Here is a 23,464-nt window from a genome sequence, read left to right on the forward strand (position 1 = left end):
CTGGAGAAGTGACTACAACAGCAAGAGCAGCTTTTGCCCTTAAAATTATCAAAATCTCTCTCTGCTTTGCCCCATGTGCCACTGTCGCTGCCCTAGGGCTTAATTGCTCTTACACAGCGGTGCCTGTTACAGGCTAGTAAGGGCATTTCTGCAGTTTTCTAGGTTCTTCCATTAAGCATAAAAGAGAGGTAATCAGAAGGAGAGGGGTCCAGATCCAACCAGTGACAAGGAGATGCAAATCCACAGCCTTTAATAACAAGGCCTTCCAAAATCCTAGAGAGATTTTATCTTCTATTTTTCAGCTGGCATTGGAATGACTCCAGAAAAGCTTTACATTTAATGCTCTGCAAGATGCGCTGAACTTTGGGCTACGCATCTCGTCATTCAAACTGAAACATGATCTAGCAGTCCTGCGCCAGAATTCCCACCTGTTTTGTCAGTGGAGCATCACTCTCCCTCATTTTTTTTCTTAAAAATGCCAGGTCGCATCACCCTGCAAGACAATGAGAAAAGAAATGCAGTTTATGGTAGCAACAAAAACAAAAGCAGCACCATCAAGTAAAGCAAAACCAGTAAGAAAACTACATCCAACCTCCACAGCCTTTTTCTTTTTTATTATTAGGATGTGGTGATGGAAGTAGCTCTTTAAAAGGAGCTCTTGGCCAAGTGTTTTTTTGTAACACTGATTAAAAACGCACAAAAAACTAGGCGTGATATCCAGAGATGAAAACTCAAACAGAAATTCTTAAAAATGCTCAATAATCCTGACCTCTCTGAAGGATTGCTTCACGAAAATCTTCCACTTTGATGGGAACAGAGTACGATTCACAGAGCTACTCTGCAAAGGCCACACAGAAAATGGATGTTTGTAACCTCTTTTTTGCTGTGCATTTACTCCGAATCCCTTAATGCTCATAATTTGTTGTACATACCACAAATATTATGCTGCTAAAGCCAGGGTATTTCAGCCTTTAAATTGCAGAAAAAACCCCATGTGCAGACACTGGAGCAAGCAGGTCTGTGACATTTTCTGGCACTGTAATGAGAGTCTGTTACACCACTCAGTATTTTCTTTCCTTTCTTTTCTCTTCCTTTCCTTTAAGCTAACATCCTTTTCCTGTGCCTGAGGGAGCAGGCAGTTGATAAAAGCCGAGTTCCTGTTCACAGATAAGTTTAGAAGGCAGCCAAGCTCAGAAGTTCCTTAAATAAGCTATATTCCTACCACCTTTTTTTTTCCCCTCTGTCAGAGACGTTTGAGCCCCACACAGGAACCAGACTCACATTGTTCAATAGCCACGGACATTTCCACAGTAGCTGGGAGGGTCGAAAGCTTTTTCCGCTCTTTGTTACAAATCTTTTTTTTTTTTTTTTTCCCCTTCCTTCTTCCAACTTTCCAGTTAAAGAATATTGCCGGGGCATTCCTGAATTAATCCAGGCTGTGCTTCAGAGAAGAGAACAAGAGACAGGTGTACCTGGGTAGGCAAAACCCATGATGCTAGTGAAACTGTTGCTCATCTGTAATATAATAGGGTTGGCAAAGCTGGTCAAACACTCAGACCATCATGGATATCATGATGGTTCAGTGCACAAGCCACGAATTTATGACACCTCTGCATACCCCCAGAGGACTCCTCTGTCACACGAGGAAGAAGGTTATTGGGACGCAGAAGGGCTCAGGGAGGATACTGAAGATTACCCTTCAAGTGTGATCTCCTCACATCAGGAAGAGAGAGAGGATTTTGAAGCTGCGAGCCCACAGTCCCGAAATGGGTAAGTACCCCAATGTGTCTGTCTTACACGTAATGATAGGGCAATCCTGTCTGCTACCTTTATAATCTGCTGATAAAGGACCATTTTCAATAGAACTTTCTCATTAAAATATATTAGATTTTAGGGATCAATCTATATCCAGACAGGAGGGTTTAAAATGTTTTAACTACAGAAACAGAAAGCTAAATTGCTTGTGGAGGATGAAAGCACAGATGGGACCAGCCCTCGTCCTAGTCTGAGACAGCAGAATGGGGTCTCTGGACACACCTGGCAGATATGAAGCCTTCCAGTTCTGCTGTAGCACCATAAAACAAAACACTATTTCTGGCAAAGCAGAACTAGATGAAATGAATTTACTGGCTTCTTCTCATCACAAACCAATGCTGATTATTTTTGCTGATCATGACAACCTTTGCACATTGGAATGTGCCTGGCTGCAGTCCTGGGCCTTGGGGATGGAAAGGGAAAGAGAATGGCAGGACATTAGCAAAATAAAAATAGTGAGGAGTAAATACAACAATGTAAGGAATAAGTATGAAAATGACTACAAATTCACGCCCCCAAAGGTTTTCATGACAGTGAAATGCTTCTCATGGTAATCTATAGCAGAAGAGTAGCCAGCCCGAGTAGAAAAGGCATGTACTTCACCAGAAAGATTTCCAAACACTATGATTTTTCTAAGTTTTACAGGGCACGTTAAGTACGTCCCTCAATGTTTAAAGTAGGTGAAAACCAAGCAGGGCAGTGAATGAATCTTTTATAGCCCTGATGGATAAGTATTGCAGAGCCCTGTTTTGGAGAGCTGAAACAGCAGCACAAGTGAGTGCTGTTCACAGCTCAATGCTTTAGGATGCCCTGGTATTTTTCCCTTTAAATGCTCTTGAGGAAAGGAAGAAAGGGAGATGGAAAGAGACTACAAAACCTTGCTCTTGTCATGCTTCCCTTTCATGCTAACTAAAGTATGCAATCTTGTTTCTAATCCCATCTACATATAAAATTAAGGCCTCCCTCCTGCACGTAGCATGGTGAGTGTATTAAAACCCTGTTGCCATTCATACTACATCTTCCCACAAACCTGTACCTCCCACCATTACCTCAAGTAATTTTCTAAAGCCTGTAAGTGCTGACTTCCAGTTTCCTGATGGGTAGTGTTCAATAATGGCATGCACTGTTAATTCACCAGCTCCTGGTTAATGCATTTCAGACACTGTCAGAGGAAGGAAAACAAAGTCTAAGTGGTACTCTAGACTTCTATGTTATACTGCAAGGTGGTAATCATTTGATTCCTGGTTGAAATGCCAAAAGCATTCTGAAAACTATAAGTACTACGAAAATTCAATGTTGTAAAAAGGTGCATGTATAGGTCAGCAAGACGCTGTAACATACTGTCCTAATAGGGGTTTCTTCCTTTGCTATGTAACTTTGTTCAGCACCAGCTTGTGTAATTCAGTTCAGCACCAGCTATTACTCATCCTAATTTCCTCCCAAGAAGATAAATACTTCCTCCTTTTATGGAGATAGTTGCATAATGAGTCAAATCATACCATTCTTCCCAATTACAAAGCTATGTTGATGACTACAGGCAATCAAAATCTAGCCTGGCAGTAGCTTTACGGTATTTGTTCTTTTGCTAGAGCTATCACATCTATAGCGCACACAAGCCCAGGAAGCTGGTATGTCTTATGAAAGAAATTTGAGACTTTGAGAGGAATTATGTCCCAAAGTGAGGGGAGACAGTGCGAATAAAAAGGGACAGCATGGCTCCCCTTGTAACTGCACTCCGAATTCTAAAAGTCTTTGCAAATGGTTGAAGCAATGTACCTTCAGAGCCTGAAGTCCTCAAGTGCACATCAGGTGCTCATGGCTGGAGTAAGCTGCTATGCATAGACAAGAATTGCATTGTCATCAATCTGGTATTTCCTCCCTACAAGTGTGACACATGCCTGGAAAAAACATCGAGGAACTAGGCTTGGGCTTATGTATCTAAAGCAAGAAGAAAAGCATCAGCAGTTAATCAGGAATTAAGAGATGTCAGGACATAAAGACATACCATAAAACAGCCCGGGGTGGTAGAGAATAGTTTTCTACCAAAACTATGTCCCATTTCTAGTTTGCTTTTGAAATAAGAAAATACTTTATTTTCAGAACTAGGAAACAAACAAACCAACAAAATCTATGGTAATTTTGTCTCTGAGACAAAGTTTTGACTCTCTAATTTTCTAATAAAAATGATGTGTTTTTTTCCAACCTCTTGCTATTTTCCCTATGTATTAGGAATAGTGGTTGTTACAAAGTATTCTCAGATTTTTTAAAAATTGAGATTATTATTTTTCTTATTGCAGCTATTTGAATAATTGAGACCATCATGACTAGTAACTAGTCAGACAGAATCCCCTGGTTTCTGTTTCATCATGTAAGGTGAAATGACTCATTAGATCCCAGTCAAATGCTTGGATATGTTACTTTACTAATTAATTCCTCTCAGAATAACAAGATTATTCTAATAAGAGTTTTAAAATAAGAAAATCAGTAAGAACTCACTGGCCTTTAGGTGACTTTAAAAAAAAAGAAATGTGTGGATAATAATCCATTTGTTTCAACTATTCTTTAGAGGAAAAACTAGGTAATGGTTTAGTATCTCAGATGTTGCTTTTATCTGAGTGCACCAGAGAAGCTCTGCATGTTCAAAGTGGACAAGTGTTTGTACTTGTTATTTACAAAAGAAAAAATATCAAAAATGGCCAATTTTCCAATGGAAATAATCTTTTTTCCTTTCCTCCCCAGCAGCTGTACCTCATATGAACTGATTGGTTTGACTTTAGATATTTTATTCTATGGCTGAGGTAAATGGATCCATGTGTACCCAAACTTTCTGCAGAATTAAAAAGGGAAATAAAAGCACAAGTATATGAAGAGATCTGTACTGTGAAATTGCTGAACTGTATTAGCATTTGTTTTAGCAATGGAAGATGAAGAGCAAGAACAGTAAAACCAGGTTCTGGATGTCATAAATGCTCAATGCATAATACCCAAAATAGGTAATAAATACATTTGCGCTCTTCAATTCCCATATAAAACAGATGCCTAATGCAGAACTTCATGGGAACACTCTGTTGTTACTAGTGGCTTTCCTGTGTGGATACAGGCAGCTAAAGTGAGGCTTGAAAAGGTGCCTGGGACATGACCAGATATGTGGAAGTTCTAGAAGTGATCCAGTAAATATCAAACGAGCTTTCATTAGCTTTGCATTAGCTCATCACCTACTCTAATACTTATCATTAGGTGTAACCAATTCAACTGTTGATCAATTCATATTGAATTGGATAATAAATATGTCAAGGAGATAATACATCACTATTGTTATCCTGACAATTGCTACGTGGGTGACACACCTGATAGCTTGTGAAAACTTGTCCTAACTGACAAGCCACCTTGTAGATTTTTCTTTCTTTAGAGCCGCTTCCATCAAATACTTGGTGATGACACATGAGCTGGCCTCAGGGAAGCTGGAGGGCTGTGTAAGTACACAGCTATGTGCCTGCCCTTAGGCTGTACAGCTCAGACCTGGGCAGACAGAACTGGGTACACGTGTCCTCCTCCATGCGGCTGTATGAGGGCCAGGAACCCAGCCTTTGAAACGAAAGGTTCCCTGGCCCTGGGAAGAACATGCCATCTTCTCTTTATCTTTGCCATGGACTTACCACTGTTGATCTGAGATCCATGGAAAGACCTCTGCAGTAATTACACTCAGAAGGGCTTGTCTTCTCTCCCTACCAACAGTTTATTTCTCAAATCAAGCAATGCACTGAAGCACCATTAGTGGAGCACTGTAGCCCAAGGCTCCTATCTTTTCTCAGCACTGAGCAGAATTGTAGCTGGCTGGTTTTAATCTAATCCATGTGCCCGCAACACCAAGAACAGTCAGGCTGACAACTCAGATTTCATGCACTTAGTGTTCATATTTAATTAAAAAAAAAAAGATAAATGAAGCATCTAAAAGGCGCAATCCCATCACATGCTAGCTCTGACAGCAAAGCCCAAAGCTGCCTGTACCCTCAGTTGGCCTGAACTGTCTGTCAAGTAACACTGTAAACCAGATCACTTAAATGTTCCAGGTTAAAAATAATCTTAGGAAAAAGCAGGTTATTTTTAACTTTCCCCCTCAGTAACCACACTGACAAATTTGGTCCCCAAATGGATGGCTCACACAGCGAGGGAGAAATGGACTGTGGTGACGAGATGGGAAGGAGCAAAGCAACTAAAGCTGGTTTCCCCATCTAGGACAAAGTTTCACAGAACTCCTGTCTTTCCAAAAGTGTAATCATTGCCAAGTAGCCCCTGTTTTGGATTTGCCCTCCAGCTGGGTAGCTGGTTTAGTTTTTCTTCTTTCTCTTTAATCCATAAACACACACTCAGCCTGTCATCTATTGGGATTTTTCTCACAATTACAATGTGTGTGCAAAAAAAAAAAAAACCAAAACAAAAACCAAAAAATCCCCCCAAACCCTAACACCTGAACTATAAATAGGAAAGGCAGAAATCTTTTTCATAAGTAAATCCTTAATTGCATTAACATATTTTGAGGTTTGGACACATGATTCTGTGAAGTCACCTTTAATTAGAGGAAGGCTTCCTGGTGTCAACCAGGTGTGTTGTTATCTCACTGAAACACACACCTCTTCCTTTAATTGAGCACTGAGACAGCCAAAGAAACAGGCCTCTCTCTGTGATTACCCAGGGTGTCAAAATACAGAACAACTATCCTCCGAAGTGTAAACAAGCAGAGAAAAGCCAAATCAATCTTATTCCAGGGAAAGTCAGAACAATTCTCAACCCTAATAGTGGTTTTTTTTTTTTTTTTGGTCCACTTTTACAGGAAAACATCCATCGATTTAATTAAGACCAGTTTCACGCTGACTCATCTATTTCTTCAAAACTAGATAGGGACTTTCTTAAGAAGCTTACCGGATACTGAAATTTCCCAGCAAGGGGGCATAGAACATATGCTTAAAATAAAACAGGTTTGGATGAAATGCAGCTAAATGTGATCTTCAGCCCCTGACATCCTGCAAACTAGTGGAATGGCCATTGAGTACTTAACAATAGCTTTTGCGGTGCCAAGTTCATTAACAGAAGCAACGGTTTCCTACCAAAGTTAGGCACTTGGCTACTTTCAGGACTTTAGGAAATTCTCCGATATTTGGCTCTTCTTGAGCTGCACAGCTGCAGGTGGAATAGCTCCCTGTTAGCATATTTGATGCAAATGACACAGCTTCATCGCATGCAATACAGGAGTTACTGAACCCTCTGTGCCCAAAGGATTGTTTTATTTCACAGCTCGTTAGTGCAAGCTGCAGCAATTCATTCTTTCAGCAGATAGCAAGGGATCTCTTGTTTCAGCATAGCTACAGAACCACCATCAGCACTATTACCACGTGGATCCGACACCTTCCTACTTGTGAGGGTCAATACCCCTTGAACGAGTTATCAGTGGCGAACCCTGAACAAAATTACACTCATGCCCAAAACATGATCAGGGAAACCCTTGGTGCACATTGTCTGCACCACAAGTGCATGGCAGCCGGGTTAGCTCAGTTGGTTAGAACATGGTGCTAATAATGCCAAGTTCACAGGTTCAATCCCTGCTTACTGCAGGGCGGGTTGGGCTCGATGATCTCTCAAGGTCCCTTCCAACCCAAAGCATTCTATGATTCTATCTGGGAAGGTTGTCTTCCCATGCACTTTTGAGTCCCTGGCATCAATACAGCTGTGCTAGTAGGTGGCTACTGGCTGCGATTCCTGCTTCAAGACAAGGTCTGACAAAGGATTGAGTGTGCTAGACTAGGGGTGACCTTAAATCTGCAGGAATCAAAAGATGAAATCCAAGCGTAAGCTGCCCTGTGAGCGGGCTGTAGAGCTTCCGTTGTGGGGAGGATAATATAAATGAGGTAATGGCTATGGAAGCTTTGTGAAGAGGAAAAACCTCTTGCATTTATTTCTCTGAAGTAGCTTGTACAACAGTATTTGGCTCAAGACCAGCTCCCATCCAAGACTGCTTTCTCTTGAGTTCCTGCTTCCAGTGAGGCTCCAGGTTCAGGACTGGTTTTGCTCAGAAAGCCTTCACCGCATTAAGTCTTTAGGACATTCTGCAGGACAAGTCCCAACTGATAACAGATTAACTGGCACTACTGTTGGAATAAAAGTGGCATTCAACCAGCATTACTCAGGGCTCTGGGAGACTTCCAGCACTGTATGGAAATCCACGTTTGAAGCTCCTACTGCCACTCTTTTCAGCCCAGCTTGTTAAGGTAAACTGCAAACTGGCCTGCTTAAACCTCAGTGCAAACCAGGGTGGTTCATGGGATGGCTCACAGGAAGATCCCAGACCCTGCCTGAGAGCTCTACTCATCCTAAGGGAAAGACAGAGAAATAGGAGTTTCTGCTGTCTGATTGTAATACAGGACTGCTGGCTGCTTGGGAAGAGCTGGAGAATTCTCTGACAGACCACCAGCGATCACTTGCTATCTGCTAATTAAAAACCCGGTGGCACACTGTGTTCCCTCGGAGAGCCAGTACCTTTTTCAACATGAATACCTTCTGCATTCCGTAATGAATAAAAAGATACATCTGTCTTAAACCTGACGTGCATAGTACTAGTTTGCATTAATTTTAAGTGTGATATTTTACCTCTCTTTTATTGAGGCTGCTTTTCCTTACCAGTGAGAATTTTGCACTGAGGGACAAATAGAACATAGATTATTCCATAGCTAAAGCCCCATACTTCTTTTCCGCTTAAACTGGTATGAATCAGGAGTCGTTCTGCACAAGTTAGTGGAAAATTGCTTGTTTAAATTAGAAGAACATAGTCCTCTATTGTCATCTTGTAGCACATTTAAGCAGCAATAATTGCTTATCTGGTGCCTTTTGCACTGTACAGAAAAGGAAAGCGTTGTGGAACTGGAAAGTGTTGTGCTCTGTCAGTGGTAGACACAGGAATGGCTGGACAGGAGTTTTCGAAGTAACCATAGACACTGGCTTCCTTGAGAATATAAACCTGAGGAAACTGATGTGAAGGACAACTCAGTTGCACTACTACAGCCAAAGGAACAACAAAACTTATGGAAAACAACATTCTGAAGTCCTGAAGCTTTTGTTCAAGCAAAAATTCCACTGACCTAGGAAGTGCCTAAAATTATGCACTGCAGTGCCAATCATAAGAACATGTAACTAAGAAAAATAAAGCATGTAGGTACCTAGCTGGGCTGGGGGGCATTACTCACTGTCACACTGCAATTGTTGGTGTAGCAGTGTATGAAATGAGACTACCTTGTATTCATCTGAGCAGAGTGATAATTACTGCAGCCAGCCATCTTGCTTTTTCTCCTGGTTCTGTGGGTTTTATTTTGTTTGCTATGATATAAGGTGGCCCAGCCAAATTCTAGAATCAGAGACAGAACTACCTGCATTTTGCAAGGTTTCAGTAAAAGCAGTAGTAGTATCCAACGTAAGAAAAAAAATCATTGTAAGATCAGTTTTTAGTTTCAAGACCTTAAATGTTCAAATAAAAGGAGCTTGAGCTAACCTGAGGTTGCTGAATCTTATTTAAATACAGAATGCCTTGTCATCACATGTATTTAACCTCAGACAAAAGAACACACTTGCCTCAAAATAAGGCAAAAATGGATGACTCTCTTCATGTGAAGACTCTATTCAATAAGGAGATTAGAAGAAAGCCTAGAAAAAACCCGCCTAGTCTAGTAAAGGAAATTATTCAGATACCTTTGTTCCTGATTAAAGAAAAACAAGTAATTTGCTTGGAATGTAATACAGGAAAAGCAACTGAACAAATTGAACATCTGTAGCCCTGCATTTGCTGGGGCTCCCTTAAGTGTTGCTCTAACTTGCAGTATTGTTATAAACTTTACCATTCACCAGACTGGAGAGAAAGCTCTTCTGCTCTCCTCACATGAGCAACTTCTTTCTATCCTCTCCCCTTGGCAGCAGAGGCTTGAATCAAAAGGAAACTGTATTAAAGAGAATAAAAGCAGAGGGTGTTAAGTTGGTTATATATTCAGTGAATGAAGCAACATAATTACAAAGAGGGGGAAAAAACCACAGAAGCAGAACACAAAACTGCAGAAACCAGCTGAATAAAGAAACTGCTATTTGTGAAAGAGCAGCTCTTTGAAACTTCAGAGCCTGATTCAGAGCCCACTGGTGCCAGCAGAAGAAGTCCTGCTCGCATCACTGAACTTTAGATCAAGCCTTTCTAAGTCTTTAAACTGTTCCACTTAACATATGACATATTCTCCCTCAAGGTTAATACAGTTAAGGAGTATTTTCAGTAACAGATATCAAAGTTTCCTTAAAGGAAGCATTTGACAAAATGTGCAAAGAATACTGCAATAAAAGTTTCACCTTTGGGCACATGTTATCTATATTGCAGCTCATTACAGATGGGAAAAGTAGGCCTTATTTACTTATTTGATGAAAATACATTTTTATAAGCTTCATGGAACTCAAAACCACTAAAAGTTTTTGTTATTAAAACCAAAACATGGTATTGTGTAGCACTTCGGCTCCACAAGTAAGCTTTTAAGATCAAGTGAAGGAGAACTAGTGAGCAGATACTACAGAAAAATGGACACAAAGAAGTGTGACCACCATTAAAGGAAGTTTTTATTGAGAGTCTATCAAATCCCCCTTTCTTCATGCTATTCATTCTGCATAATGCTAGTAACTGTCCAAAGTAAGCATCAAGTTGAGATCAACCATTGATCCATTTCTGATACAACGTAAGCTATTTCTACAAGTGGGAAGCCCACCAGATACCTCCAACACATTAATAGGTTTTGAAAGGGAATCCTCATATTTTCTATTAAATTTGTGTGCACATTTACATGTGCAATATAGCAAAAGTACTCAGTCATATGATGCCCCATTCTTGCTCACACACGTTTGATGCATGTAAACATTTGGTTTAGATTTGTACGGCCTGCATGACTCAAAGGACTTGTTGGGGAGCTGTGTACGGTGGGAAAAACAAATGAGTCCAGCTGATGATTCATGGGGCGTGGATTGTTTTCATTGGGAAAGAACAAAACGCTAAAGCCAAAGAATTCTATTTTAAAAGGAGGTTTCCACGCTGAATGCAGACTCCTGCCTGGATCTGGCAGGCATCCCATGGGCAGACCCAAGATACTGCACCTAGCAACAATGCTAGCAAGCTCCAGCAGCAGCACCCTCTCACTTAATCTCCCCACAAAAAATAAAAAAACCAGAGAGGATTTGAGGGGGAAAAGCCACTCGCAGCCATGGCTTGCCAGGCACATGTGACAGCCTAACTACAAGCACACATCGGGTCTCTGTTTCAGTTATTCATCCTATTCCAACCACTGCAAAGCGATGCAGCCTCATACAGCCCGGCAGACATGCACACACCTTGGAGGCAGATGTCAGCCAGAGCAGTGTGTTGGTCTGCTGGCTTTAAACTGAACCGCCTGGTGACACAAGCAGAGTGTTTGACTCTGGAAGAGTAATGATTTAACAAAAACTTGGAGATTTGTCCTCTGGTTCAGTCCCATAGGAAAAAAGACTCCCATTGATAATAGGCACAAAAGTTCTCCCAGTCTCTTGAAAAGGCCTTAAAACTACAGCTCACCAAAACAGCTGTTTTGGCTTGAAGTCACAGCCAAGGCTCTTAAAACTACAGCTCACCAAAGCAGCTGTTTTGGCTCAAAGTCACAGCCAAGGCTGCAGCAGACTGCTTTCCTGCTCAGCTTTCCCAGCGCCGCAGGCTTTGCCAGATTCCTGCCCCTGCTTCTAAAAGATGAAGAATTTTGTTTGTGTGGGTGTTCACTGAAATCGCAATCACATTCTCCTTAAGAAACGGGGGAGCAGAAAAGCCTCTGTATGTCCCAGCTAGCCTGGTGAACTGTTCCCAGCTAGCCCAGGCTGCCGGCCCTTTCCTCCTCATGTTTCCAGCTTCCTTCCAGCTTCTTCCCCTTCTCCCAGCCACCCGGCCGCTGTGGCTGCAGCTTCTGCTTTTGTGCGAGACTCAGTTCCCCATTGTTTCTGCAACTCTCTCAGAGAGGCAAACTTTTCCCATATATGCTGATTATCAGAGATTTGGTTCCTGTCTTCCCATTTAAAAATATACTGCCTAAAGTTCAGCTGCTCTCTATCGGATATGCCCCTCTCCCTCATACAATGCCCTGCTCCATTATAACACAGGCTATCTCTCACAGGGTCCAAGAGCCTCCTGATCTCTCCACGTACCCCAACTGACACGACTAGTACTGTGTAAGACCTGATTTTACTTCTGTTCTGAGAAACTAGTGTTGATTTCTTATAGGAAAGGAATTTAATAGTATGCATAATGGCGTATGATATGATTTCTAATTTTTCTCCAGGGTTCATTTAAGCAGATATACATATATTGACACGAGCAAGCTCTAAGGCTCATAGTAATGGCTGTGACTATGCTGGATGCTGTTCTACCGAAGGTAGAAAGGCAGACTCCTAGAGATGCCAGACAGAGGGAGAAAAACACAAAATCATGTGAAAATAGCACCTGCTTGCTCATCAGATTTACTCTCGGGCATTCAAAATTTCCAGTGACAGACTTTGAGTACTGAATTGCCAGCAGCAGTATCAGGAAGAACAATGTTTTTTAAAAAGAAAAAAAAAAAAAAAGAAAAAGAAAAAACAAACCATAAGACCAGTTCTTGCCATCACTAATACACCTGTCACATGGATATCTAACATAGCAGAGTAGCTCAGTTTTTGAGATTCAAGTGGTCTTCAACCAGGACAGCTAATTTCATGACAATTAGAGAGCTGTTTCCTTTGCAGGTGCTTTACCATGAGGGAGTGACAAAGGCCTCAAACCCCTTTTGCAACTCATTTCATGCCAATCCTCCCATCTGGAAAATGAGACCGTGATTTAAACTGTGGAGTCTGGTGTTTTGGTACAGAATAGTTAACAGCCCCAACCCAGCGAGCATCAAGGGACGTCTGGAGGAGCCGCAGGTTCTGCTGCAAAGGGAAGAGCTGGATTTCATGGGGCTCTGGGGAAGATGGAGTCCTCTGCAGCCTGCCTGATGCCCAGGTGCCACGGGCTGTGGAAGGTCACCGCTGCAGAGCCTAAACCACAGAGGCTGAGCTGCCAGAGTCAGTGTGCTGCTGTAAGCCCCTTATCTCTCAAAAACCGCATCTTCATTTGAAAAGAGGAACTAAATCCAATCCCCACCTCCACTTCCCAGCACAGGAACCAGTCGGGTTAACCGTTAACCTGACAGCCTGTTTGGACCTGTCTATATAGAGACGCTCCAGAACGTTGAGGTGGATTTGCTATGACAGTGAGGGTATGTCCTGGTTTCAGCTAGGAGAGAGTTAATTTCCTTCCTAGTAGCAAGCACAGTGCTGTGGTTTGGATTTAGGATGAGAATGATGCTGGTAACACCCTGATGTTTTAGTTGTTGCTGAGCAGTGCTTACACCAGTCGAGGACTTTTCAGCTTCCCATGCCCTGCCAGGGGCACAAGAGGCTGGGAGGGGGCACAGCCAGGCCAGCTGACCCAAACCGCCCAAAGGGCTATTCCATACCATATGGCACCATGCTCAGTATAGAAACTGGGGGGGGTTGGCCGGGGAGCAGCGATCGCTGCTTGGGGACTGGCTGGGCATTGGTCAGCGGGTGGTGAGCAATTGCACTGTGCATCACTTGCTTTGTATATTCTGTTATCATTATTATTACTTTCTCTTCCTCTGCTGTCCTATTAAACTGCCTTTATCTCAACCCACAGGTTTTACTTTTTTTTCCGATTCTCTCCCCCATCCCACCTGGGGGGAGAGGGTGAATGAGCGGCTGTGTGGTGCTTAGTTGCCAACTGGGGTTAAACCACAACAGGGTGGTATATATTTTTTCATTTCTCTCTCTGAACTGCTCAACCCCACCTTTTCCCTAAGGAAGAGGATTAGCACGTTTTAACATCAGTATGTTGTTAAGTGATATACTGCAACTTCCTAATGGCCCCGTGTGCACACAGTTTTAGAAATAACCATTGTAGGTGCTCTGCTGCAATAGGCAGGACATGCAGCCAAACTCGTGTGAAACACAAGGCCCCAGACTATCTTTAAGACAGGTTGTCTGTAAAATGCAATTGCTGGTTCAGTGGCTCTTCCTCTGACGGTTTTGTAGCCAAGTTAAACAGTGAGACAGCAGGGACCCCTTGTCTCCCTATACTTTCTTTGTCCGAACAAAGCTGTCACGTTCCTTTTCTACTCATTGCTATCCAGAGAACAGTAGGATCCCTTTGCGTCTAACTGGTGAACTTCTGTAAACACACCACCTGAAATAGTGTGTTGAATACATGCATAGTTTATCAACAATAATTGCAATTACTAATTAATCAGATGTTAATCATAACTTTTTTTTTTTTCATTTCCCATTACAGTTATTACTCCTCACTTCCTGTCACTTCTGATTTTGGATTTTAACCATCAAACTTCAACCAACAGTACACTTCCATGTCTTAACTTTAAACTTTTGAAAATGAAGAGGCTCACCTACACTCTGGAATTAACAGATGTCTATATAATTCTGACTTGGAAAATTTACCAGACTAGTAAAATCACATGTCCTTGCTATAAGCATAACACTAAAACCCAGGAAAACCACCCTCATTTTTCCAATATTATTTTCCTGCAGGTGATGGGAGAAATTATTTCAAAGCTAGTCTAATTAATAAAATCCAATCAGTTACTATATTATCTTGAAGAAGTATTGCTTAGGGAGACACCGATTATTAATGAAGTTTATACAGGATTAAGTTTTCAGAAGCAGTCTGCCTCAACTTGATGAGTCAGTCATTAGGAATCTGAAATGGCAACATGCTGAGAAAGGCAATTTGACATTTCAAGTGACATTAACCTGCAGGTTATTGTGAGTTGGAAATTTCTACTGCTAAATGAAAGGACTGGAAATGGAACTCATGCGTCAAAGTTCAGACAATCAACCCTTTTGTAACAAACCCAGATAAGTATCCCAAATGAAAACAAATGAACTGGGAGTGGACGGAGAAGCTAGCAAGCATTTTCCACTTTCCTCATGATCCAGATTAAAAAAAAAAAAAAAAAAAAAGAAGAAAAAAATAATAGAAGGCCCTTCTGCCTTTCACTCTTCCTTGGCACTGTTACAAGTAGAGACTTATTTAAAAGACCTACTTCAAATTCCTTTCCCATGTCTGTCTTCCACTAGGAACTGGTGTTCCTTCATGCAGTCCCGGCTGGTAACATACACAGAGGCCTGCATGAAGGAGAAGTACATTGTCAACTCCCAACAGCCCTGTCTAAACGGAGCGCCAGACTGCCAGAAGATCATGTAAGTATCCTAAATAAAATCAATGAAGGCAACATAATTTTCTCTGAAGTATCTAAATGATATATTCAAAAGTATTTAGTGATACATTTTAAGAATTAAAGCACCAACTCTGTTTAATACTCAAGTGAGGTAGGGTCTGATTTATGTACCTAAGGTGATCAGGCATTCAAGTAACCTGGGAGAACAACTGCCTTTCCAAGCCATCAAATACAGGACTACAAGGTGATTAAGTGGTTTTTTCAAATCTTCCCACGTTTATTCAGAAAGAAACAGACCGTACCTTTTCCATGATTTTCAGGTCTTAATACACCCGCATAACTTAAAAAAAAAAAAAATCTCTGCCTGTGGCCATCAGTGAGACCATTTATATGGCAGGAGTTAGAGATGTGCAATTGCCCCAGTGCTTACTCTTCTTTCAGAAAGACTGGCTGCCCAAAGAATATTGATAAAAGCCAATAGTCTACCTTAAGGTACCACGACTGTTAAATTTTTGAAGTTGGGAGACGCTGAATCACAACACGCTTTTGAAGTGAAATAATATTTAATAGTCACCTACGTGTTTTCACATCTATGTGGTTACTTGATTGCAAAAATGCTTTTGTTATTTGTTAATACAATTCATTTCTCTTTCTCTGAACAAAAAAAAAAAGTTTCATGATTACTTCTAGTGGAGTTTTTAACAAATTTGTATCTTCCTTGGTACCAGTGACATTTTGGAATATTTGTTTATAAAGAAAACTTTCTCTACAACTCATCAGAATATTGCAGAAGTTCAAGCTGCTCAGTCCACACTTGATTGCAAGGGACTCTCTTACAATAAATATTATAATTGGGTTTCTCATAGTTACATAAATTTGCCACCTGTGACATTTCTCAGACTTGTGTCAGATCAGTGCCACCATGTTTGCAAAAGATCTCTACTGAAGAACAGTAAAGCGAGAGGCAGACCACTGGAGCCCTGCTCACTAAGTAGTAGTTACATTCTGTCTGCATGTAAGAATTTGCACTCACCTCCTGCTGTAGACAGTAGTCCTGAAAAGCAATATTATGTAGGGGAAAAAATTGCTGCGGACTGCCTAAATGTTTCACTAAGCAGTAGTGATACAGTTTAGAGCAAGTTTCTTAACTGTGTTGTGCATTAGTCATCTAGGACACGCTTGGCACCAGACTGCTGCTAGTCAGTGAATTTACCCCGAGCGACTCCAGCTGACAGTAACTTGCAATCTAATGCCCAGATCCTTACTCCCCAGGTACAGAACAGCTCTGAAGCCAGTCTATCAAGTGAAACAGAAGGTTTTGAAGTCTTTGCAGTGGAAATGCTGCCCTGGATTTATTGGCAAGGACTGTGAACAGCATGGTAAGGAAAGCTAGAGAACAAGTGGGAGAGAATTAATGACTAAATGCCAGTCACAGTGGCAAGAAATGCTTGCCTATTTGTTTTTCCTTTTTTTTGAAAATTGATGCCTTATTTCCTTTGGTCTGCTATGCCCCAAGTCACTGATACTGTGAAACAAGGAGTAGTTGTAATTAGCTGCAATTAGTAGCTATTAGCATTAGCTACTTATTTTTCCATTAATAGCACCTCTGTAATCTTTACACACGGATAAAGGTATTCATTTGCTGGGAGGCCCGTCAGATGTACAAGTCCATCCAGGAATGCCTAATTCCAGGTAGAAACTGGTGACATCAAAAAGCAACGCTAGTATGCGAAATGCCCCCACGGTCAGTTTACAGGGTGAATTCACCTGGCTAGGGATATCACAGCGTATCCAAGTTCAAACAAGGTAGGCAGCATTCACTCCACAGCCTGCATCGCTGCCTCCTCCCCGCTTACCCCGGCCGCACAGCTAGTGGCTCCTAGAGTGGGGAGCAGCCTGATGACCCAAGAACACAGCCCAAGCTGTTAATTCCATGGAAGGTCTAGCAACAGCCTTTACATACAAGAAATTACTACTCCTCTTTGCACTGCTGAATAATGATGCATGCAGCTCCTAAGCAAAAGAGAGGGGGGACAGTGTGGTTTAAAAACCGGAGTGCTTCGTGGCATTGGCAGGATTTGGCAAATAATACTCCAAAAGTAGAAGGAGAATTTAAACAGATAAAAGGCAATTCCCCCTAGTAATTTAGGCAACTGTAAACAAAAAAAAAAAGTCAAACACTTGTGTGAAAATTTTCACACAATCTTTGTCTAGCTCACCTACCCAGTCTCCATGGATAAAATGGGAGTTCCTGTTTTTATCTCTGTAGGTTTAACTTTTCTTCACAGATTTATCTCTAAGGTGATACCCCAGCCTGACCTTCATTTATAATGTTGGAAGGATATTACCAAATACAGTGGTGCTGGTTTAGTCTCTCCTTCATTACACTAATTGACCAGCTGCTCCAACTTTATCTCCTCATTTGTACAGCATCACTCACTGTAGTTGGCGCCATCAGAAAGTTCAGGTAACTGTGGAACAAGGAAGAGAAATTTCTAGATCTTTTGATAAGACCACCCAGAAAAAAAAGCAATAACTCAGCATGAGTTAAAAAAACCCCACCCCTACTGCACAGCACTATAATTTATGCAATGTTGTATGCTAGCGCAGTACCGTAAGCAAAGTAAATTCTCCAGACAAGATGTTCTTTCCCTAAGAAAGCTGCAACGCAGAAGCCTGTCTCCACATCAGTAACACTACACATGAATTTTCCCTGTGGTGCCTTCCTAAACTGTAGTATTTTCTGCACCTAAAACATTTTCACAGATTTATTACATCTCAATTGCAGATCCCAATTTTATTCCGGTGCCAGGAAATCAAACTGAGGGACGGGAAGAAGAGGAGTTCTCAAACCACAGTATGTGCTTAAAGTTATTTTGCTTGCCATTCTTTTACCTCTCAGTCACAGATCAGAAAAAAAGATGTATTTTTAGCTGCAATTTTAACATGATAAGCTATGGACAATCTCTCTAGTGAAAGCATTATTTGAGAAAGCTTTTACACAACTACCTTTATCGGCATAAATGAGGGTTTTTGGTGTAACACTACATGAATGCTCTAGACAAAGCATCCGAAAGTTTCAAAAGTTTTATGTTGGCCGGTCAGTGATACCAGCTGGTACAGAGTGTTAAACCTTTCAATGGCATGCATGTTCAACCCCTTGCTCTGCTAAGCGGATTCACAGGAAAGCACACCATGTTCAGAGGTCTTACCAGAAAAACAATCTATTCAAATGCTGGTTTAGAGCAGCTATCCAGGAGCTTTGAGATTATTATTATGAGGTACCGTAGAGTCATACCTCAGGCACTCTATCCTACCAATCCAAATATCCAAGAAGGACCTTTCCTTACCCTCTGGGGAAATGGTGTGGCTTGCAGTGCTGTTAAGTATCTTCCAGCAACTGGCTTTTTTTGGGTAGTATTGCAGCCCTGAAAGAGAGTCTTCTTTACATTATGCTCTCAGCACTGAATGAACATGCAGTTGCTTTACAGGACTTAGTGCTCTTTCATCCTATCCATTTATTCTGGGTTGTTAAACCTTGCTACCCTTTCAGTCAATTGGCTTGAAAGGAGTTATTATTCCAGAACATTTTTACGGCATGGGAGATTTTACATGAAGAGTATTTTACTGACATCATAGCTAGCATGGCTTAAGTTCTTCTGTTAATACTTAAATATATTAGCTTTTCATCACTGTTGAAAAAAATCTTTGCAAAGAAACCATGAGTTCAGGTGCTATAAATCAAAACCCCCCAAATGTCCGGGCAAAAGTTTCAGAGCAAAAAGTACACAGGTGTTCTCAGAGGTCTTGTTGGAATACCTGTTGCCTGGTCGCTGCACTCTGTTGCATGACTTTGTTTTTTTAATCTTGTGATTAGTGTCAACATCTGTGGATTCAAGAGAAATGTTGGAAGTCATTCAAAATCATGAGGCATTACTGGATGATCTTCAAAGTGATATTCATCAAGCAGTCAGCAACTTAGGTGACTTACAGAGAGTATTTGAAAACAACGGTACAAGCATGGTGTTAGAAGTGAACCAGAGCAATTCAGGTGAGAGGTCTGATGCAGAATTATCAGCCTGCCAATAGGCCCTGTAAAACCACACAGATCAGGAAGAAAAACTGAAAATAAAAATACCCTGATATTCCTTGGTCTGCTAGTTGTTTCTGAAGAGAGCAAAAATGGATGCAATTCCAATACAAATGAATGAACTGAATTCAAGAGTAACCTGATACGGGAAATGAAATGAAAGGCAGATTCCTTGGCACTTCTCTAGAATTTCAGAATATGCCTTAAACACAGAATAAAGAGGTTTCTTAAAACTTGTTAGCTTACTATTCTGCTTCTGTGGCTTCTTCTTTTCTATGGGATTGCAGAGTTTAAGTTTGGTTTTTGTTCTTCTTTCATACTCATGCTATATACTCTGATGTGTGGAATATCAGACTGGTGTATGTAAAAAAAATGGAACATTCAACCCTTCACTGGAAAATTATTCCTGCCGTATATAGGAGTGGGAAAAAAAGAGAGCTACCAAATTTGACCTACTGATGTGAGCCATTGGCTCGCAGAAACATTTCCTAATAATACAGACCATTGTCCTCAGTGATCTTTAAGGCACTCAAGTTTGAACATTAAAGTTCAAAATCAAGCCTTAGTATAATTCACACCTAGTACAGATACTTCACAGATTTTTCAAGTTATTTAGTCCTGGCCTGGAACATTCACCTGTTAAGATGCTGTATATACTTTGTGAAGTAGAAGGTGCATTATAGAAAGCATCAGAAAAAGAATAACATTATGAGACAGTCAAATGAGCAAGAGCCCACCAGCTAGGAACTGTTGCGAAAATGGGCAGTTACAGCCACTTACAAAACTGGTTGTCCAGGGTTTCAAAGTGCAGCATTTTTATGACTTAAATGGGGCAGTCAATACATATCTAAGTTATTGTCTGCAGACTCAAAGACACAATGTGCTTCGCAGTAACCTTGATTTAAAAGTAGGCTATTTTTGCAATTGTCAAAATTTATCACATGGTCAGATTTTGGGGAGTAAGATGGCAGTTACTATAAAAAATACATACTTGAGTTACCCTGGCCAGATTAAGATGTGCTCCAAAAGCAGAATTTAAATTTAATTAAATTTTTTTTTTAAAACTGTGTTAACAGATCTACAGGAAAGGCTTCTGCAGCAAGTTTTATTTCCCCATGTGGAGAGTTTTCTAAGGAAACACTTTAACCCAATGTGGGCAAGCTTCAACAGAAGCTTACAGAACCTCTCAAACATGGTAAGAAACCTGTCCCATGATGTGGAAGCCAACAAGAAAAGCATAAAAAGATTCCAAGAGAGCACTGTGCCCAAGAAGGAATTCCAGGAGCTGGGAACTAAGTTTGAATCAAAAGTCCAAGACAACGCAGTGAAAGTTGATCAGGTGAAAAGAGATATAGAGAACCAACTGCAGATGCAACAGGCTAGTATTCATTATAATCTCACCATGATCAAGGCCGATACTGACACAAAGCTCAAGAAGTTTCATAAGATACAGCAGTCCCATTTCTTAGCTTTGAACAACAGCATAGCAAACATGCAACAAGAGCAAAACAATCTTGAAAATAAATTTGAAACTTTGAAAAGAAATTTAACAGAACTCTCTTCACATCGTGGTCCCAAAGATGAAAATACCCAGTTAACCATCAGACAAATAAATGACATTCTGGCAGGGCATACAAAGCAGCTTAAAGACCTTTACATGGATTCAGATGTGGCCTTTCAGAATATTGCCATTTTAGAGAGGTGGTTTAGGGAGTTAAAAAAAAACATCTCAAAGTATAGGCCAGAAGATCTTACAGTAACTTTAATGGAGAAATCACTTATTATGGAAGAAAACAAAGCAGCAATGGAAAGGCAGATATCAGAGCTCAACCAAACTCTCTCAAATCTTCAGGAAAACTATTCCAATCTGTTGAGGTACATGGAGGAATGTAACTGCCAGAGAATATCTTCTGACACTGATGTACTGGAGGAAGATTTAAAGAACATCACTTATTCCCTTGAAGGCACCCAGTCAAACTTAAAGGATATGAAGCACTTGGAGTCAGTTTTCAGAGATCTCTTGAGGAATGAAATTGAAGAGCTCTCCTCAGCTTTTCCATCTATTCATCAGTCCCTTAGTCTCCGTCAAGAAGAAAACAGACAGCTTCAGTCGCAAGTTTTGGCTTTCTCAGAAGACATAGGCTTCTTGAAGAAGAAAGATGAAGAAATTCATCGACACATCAAGTATCTCAACAGTTCTTTTGGCTCTCTTTTGGAAGATGCCATGCGGCATGAAGCAGCACTGGAGGCTTTACTGGGAGAAGAATTTATGGAAGTCTTGTTTGAAGAAGATCCTAGTATCCTAATATCATCAGTATCTCAGCTGCAAGAATCTCTCAGACATCTCTCAGATGAACTCCAAGAACAAAATGTGACTTTAGCATCTCTTATAAAGAGATTTCATCTCTTGGAGAGAGGTCAGCAGAATAATCATGATGCTCGTACATCTCCTAAGCATCCCAAAGAAGAAACACAAACTTCCCCTACTCCAGATGAAGTTAGTAGTCAACACAGCATCATAGAACATATGGAACCTAACTATGAGGCTGCCAAAGATGACTCCTTGGATAGCTCAGCTTATAATGATATCATGACTCTGAAGAATGATATCAAACACCTGAGCCTGGCAGTCAAGAGGCATGAATCTAGAAGTGACATGAATCTCTGCTGCAATCATACAATAGCAAATGTAATTGAGCCACTCAACATTTCTGTGGAAATTCTCTCAGCAAATTTAGCAACCATCAAGCAGAAGCTGGAGGAACATCTGCTGATTTTTAAAAAGCTATTTGGAAGCAATGAAGAATTAGTTGCTTCAAATATAAGTCTGGATGTTACAAAGATTCAGTCAATGCTGACCAGAAAAGCAAGAAGGCAACACAAAGGTCAAGACAAGCAAAGAGACAAGAAAAAGCCTGAGAAGCACAGAGAAAATACGCAAATAAGTGGAAAAAATACAGTGCAGACAGAACTTTTGGAAAAAGGTGGGTTCTGTTCTTTTACTTGTTCATGTACTAGCTTCTTTCTAGGCCCTGCTGTAGGTTACACACACAGAGCATATTAGTTGTCAGTATCTGGTGGGATGCTGGAGGCAGAAATTCTGACATTATTAACATCCTTCCCTTCCTTCAAAATAAGCAGTTTAAGTGAGAACCAAGTTGATACACTGCTGCACTCTGCTCGAGGCCAATAAAATTACACCCATTATAGCTGCTGGAAAATTGGCCTTGAACTAATTCAACCTTAGACATTTAGAACACAACTTCTGTTTGTAGATGCTCATGTTAATGTAGTAGCAGTTTTCTCTTTTGAAGCTGATGGGGAATGCTAGGCTTCCTGGTCTTGCTTCTTTTTCCTCTGTTGTTTGAGTCTGGAAGGAACATACTCAAAGCACCAAATCCTTCCTAATGTGGACAGACAGATTAAATGAACTGCTGTGGTTTGCACAAGTGGAACAGGAAGGACTGACCAGAAAGCACACACTGTCTCTTACTGCTAAGCTTCAGAGACAAGTTTTCAGTTTATACTTCACTATGACCGGCCAGTTCCCCTTCCCTGTAAACATGTGGCCATAAGTACCTGGTCATTACAACCACCACAGCTTTAGCGCTGGCTTTTATGATTGTAGCCCTTGTTATGGACATTTAACATAGAGCAAAAATCAGGCACTTTAGGCATCTGTGCTGCAAAACCATCTGATCTAATCCCAGGCACTTGCCCATTTCATGCATTTAGCTCTACAAAGGAGTATACAGAAATCAGGCCTGATAGGGCTTCACCCTATCTCCCACCTTAATGATCCTGGGGAGGGAAGAGTGTTTACTGCTAAAATCCTGTTCCTCTTTCTTTTTCAGACTCACTGGTGGCATTCCATGTGGGATTCTCAGAAGGAAAGGATAAAGAAAAAACTCTGAGGTTTAATGAAACTTACCTCAATTATGGAAATAGCTATTTCCCTGAACACGGCTACTTTAAAGCACCGCATAAAGGTGTCTACCTGTTTGTCATCTCTGTGGAGTTTAGTTCAGGACCAGCATTAGGACAACTCTCCTTCAGCCGTGGGTACAAAAAAACTCTGTCAAGTAATCAGAGGAAAACACCAAATGGAAACACCATGACTACTTTTGCTATGGCAGAAATGGAGAAGGGGGAGAAAGTATGCTTTGAATTGCTGCAGGGCTCTGTAGTGAAACGGAGTCCACCCGGGACAACAATGGGTGGATTCCTAATATTTAAAACTTGA

At 41.0% G+C, this 23,464-nt stretch overlaps 1 protein-coding gene across 1 annotated transcript; it reads left to right on the plus strand.

Annotated features, from left to right (window-relative positions):
* The first annotated feature begins 1,492 nt into the window (after window positions 1–1,492).
* MMRN2 (multimerin 2) lies at window positions 1,493–23,464 on the plus strand. The gene is made up of 7 exons (XM_009483443.2): window positions 1,493–1,770; window positions 15,031–15,153; window positions 16,404–16,510; window positions 17,920–17,988; window positions 19,009–19,182; window positions 20,298–22,205; window positions 23,076–23,464. The coding sequence occupies exons 1-7, from the start codon at window positions 1,493–1,495 to the stop codon at window positions 23,462–23,464; spliced, it is 3,048 nt and encodes a 1,015-aa protein (XP_009481718.1).

This window comes from Pelecanus crispus, chromosome 10 (genome assembly GCF_030463565.1).
Source record: "Pelecanus crispus isolate bPelCri1 chromosome 10, bPelCri1.pri, whole genome shotgun sequence".
Classification (NCBI taxonomy): Eukaryota; Metazoa; Chordata; class Aves; order Pelecaniformes; family Pelecanidae; genus Pelecanus; species Pelecanus crispus.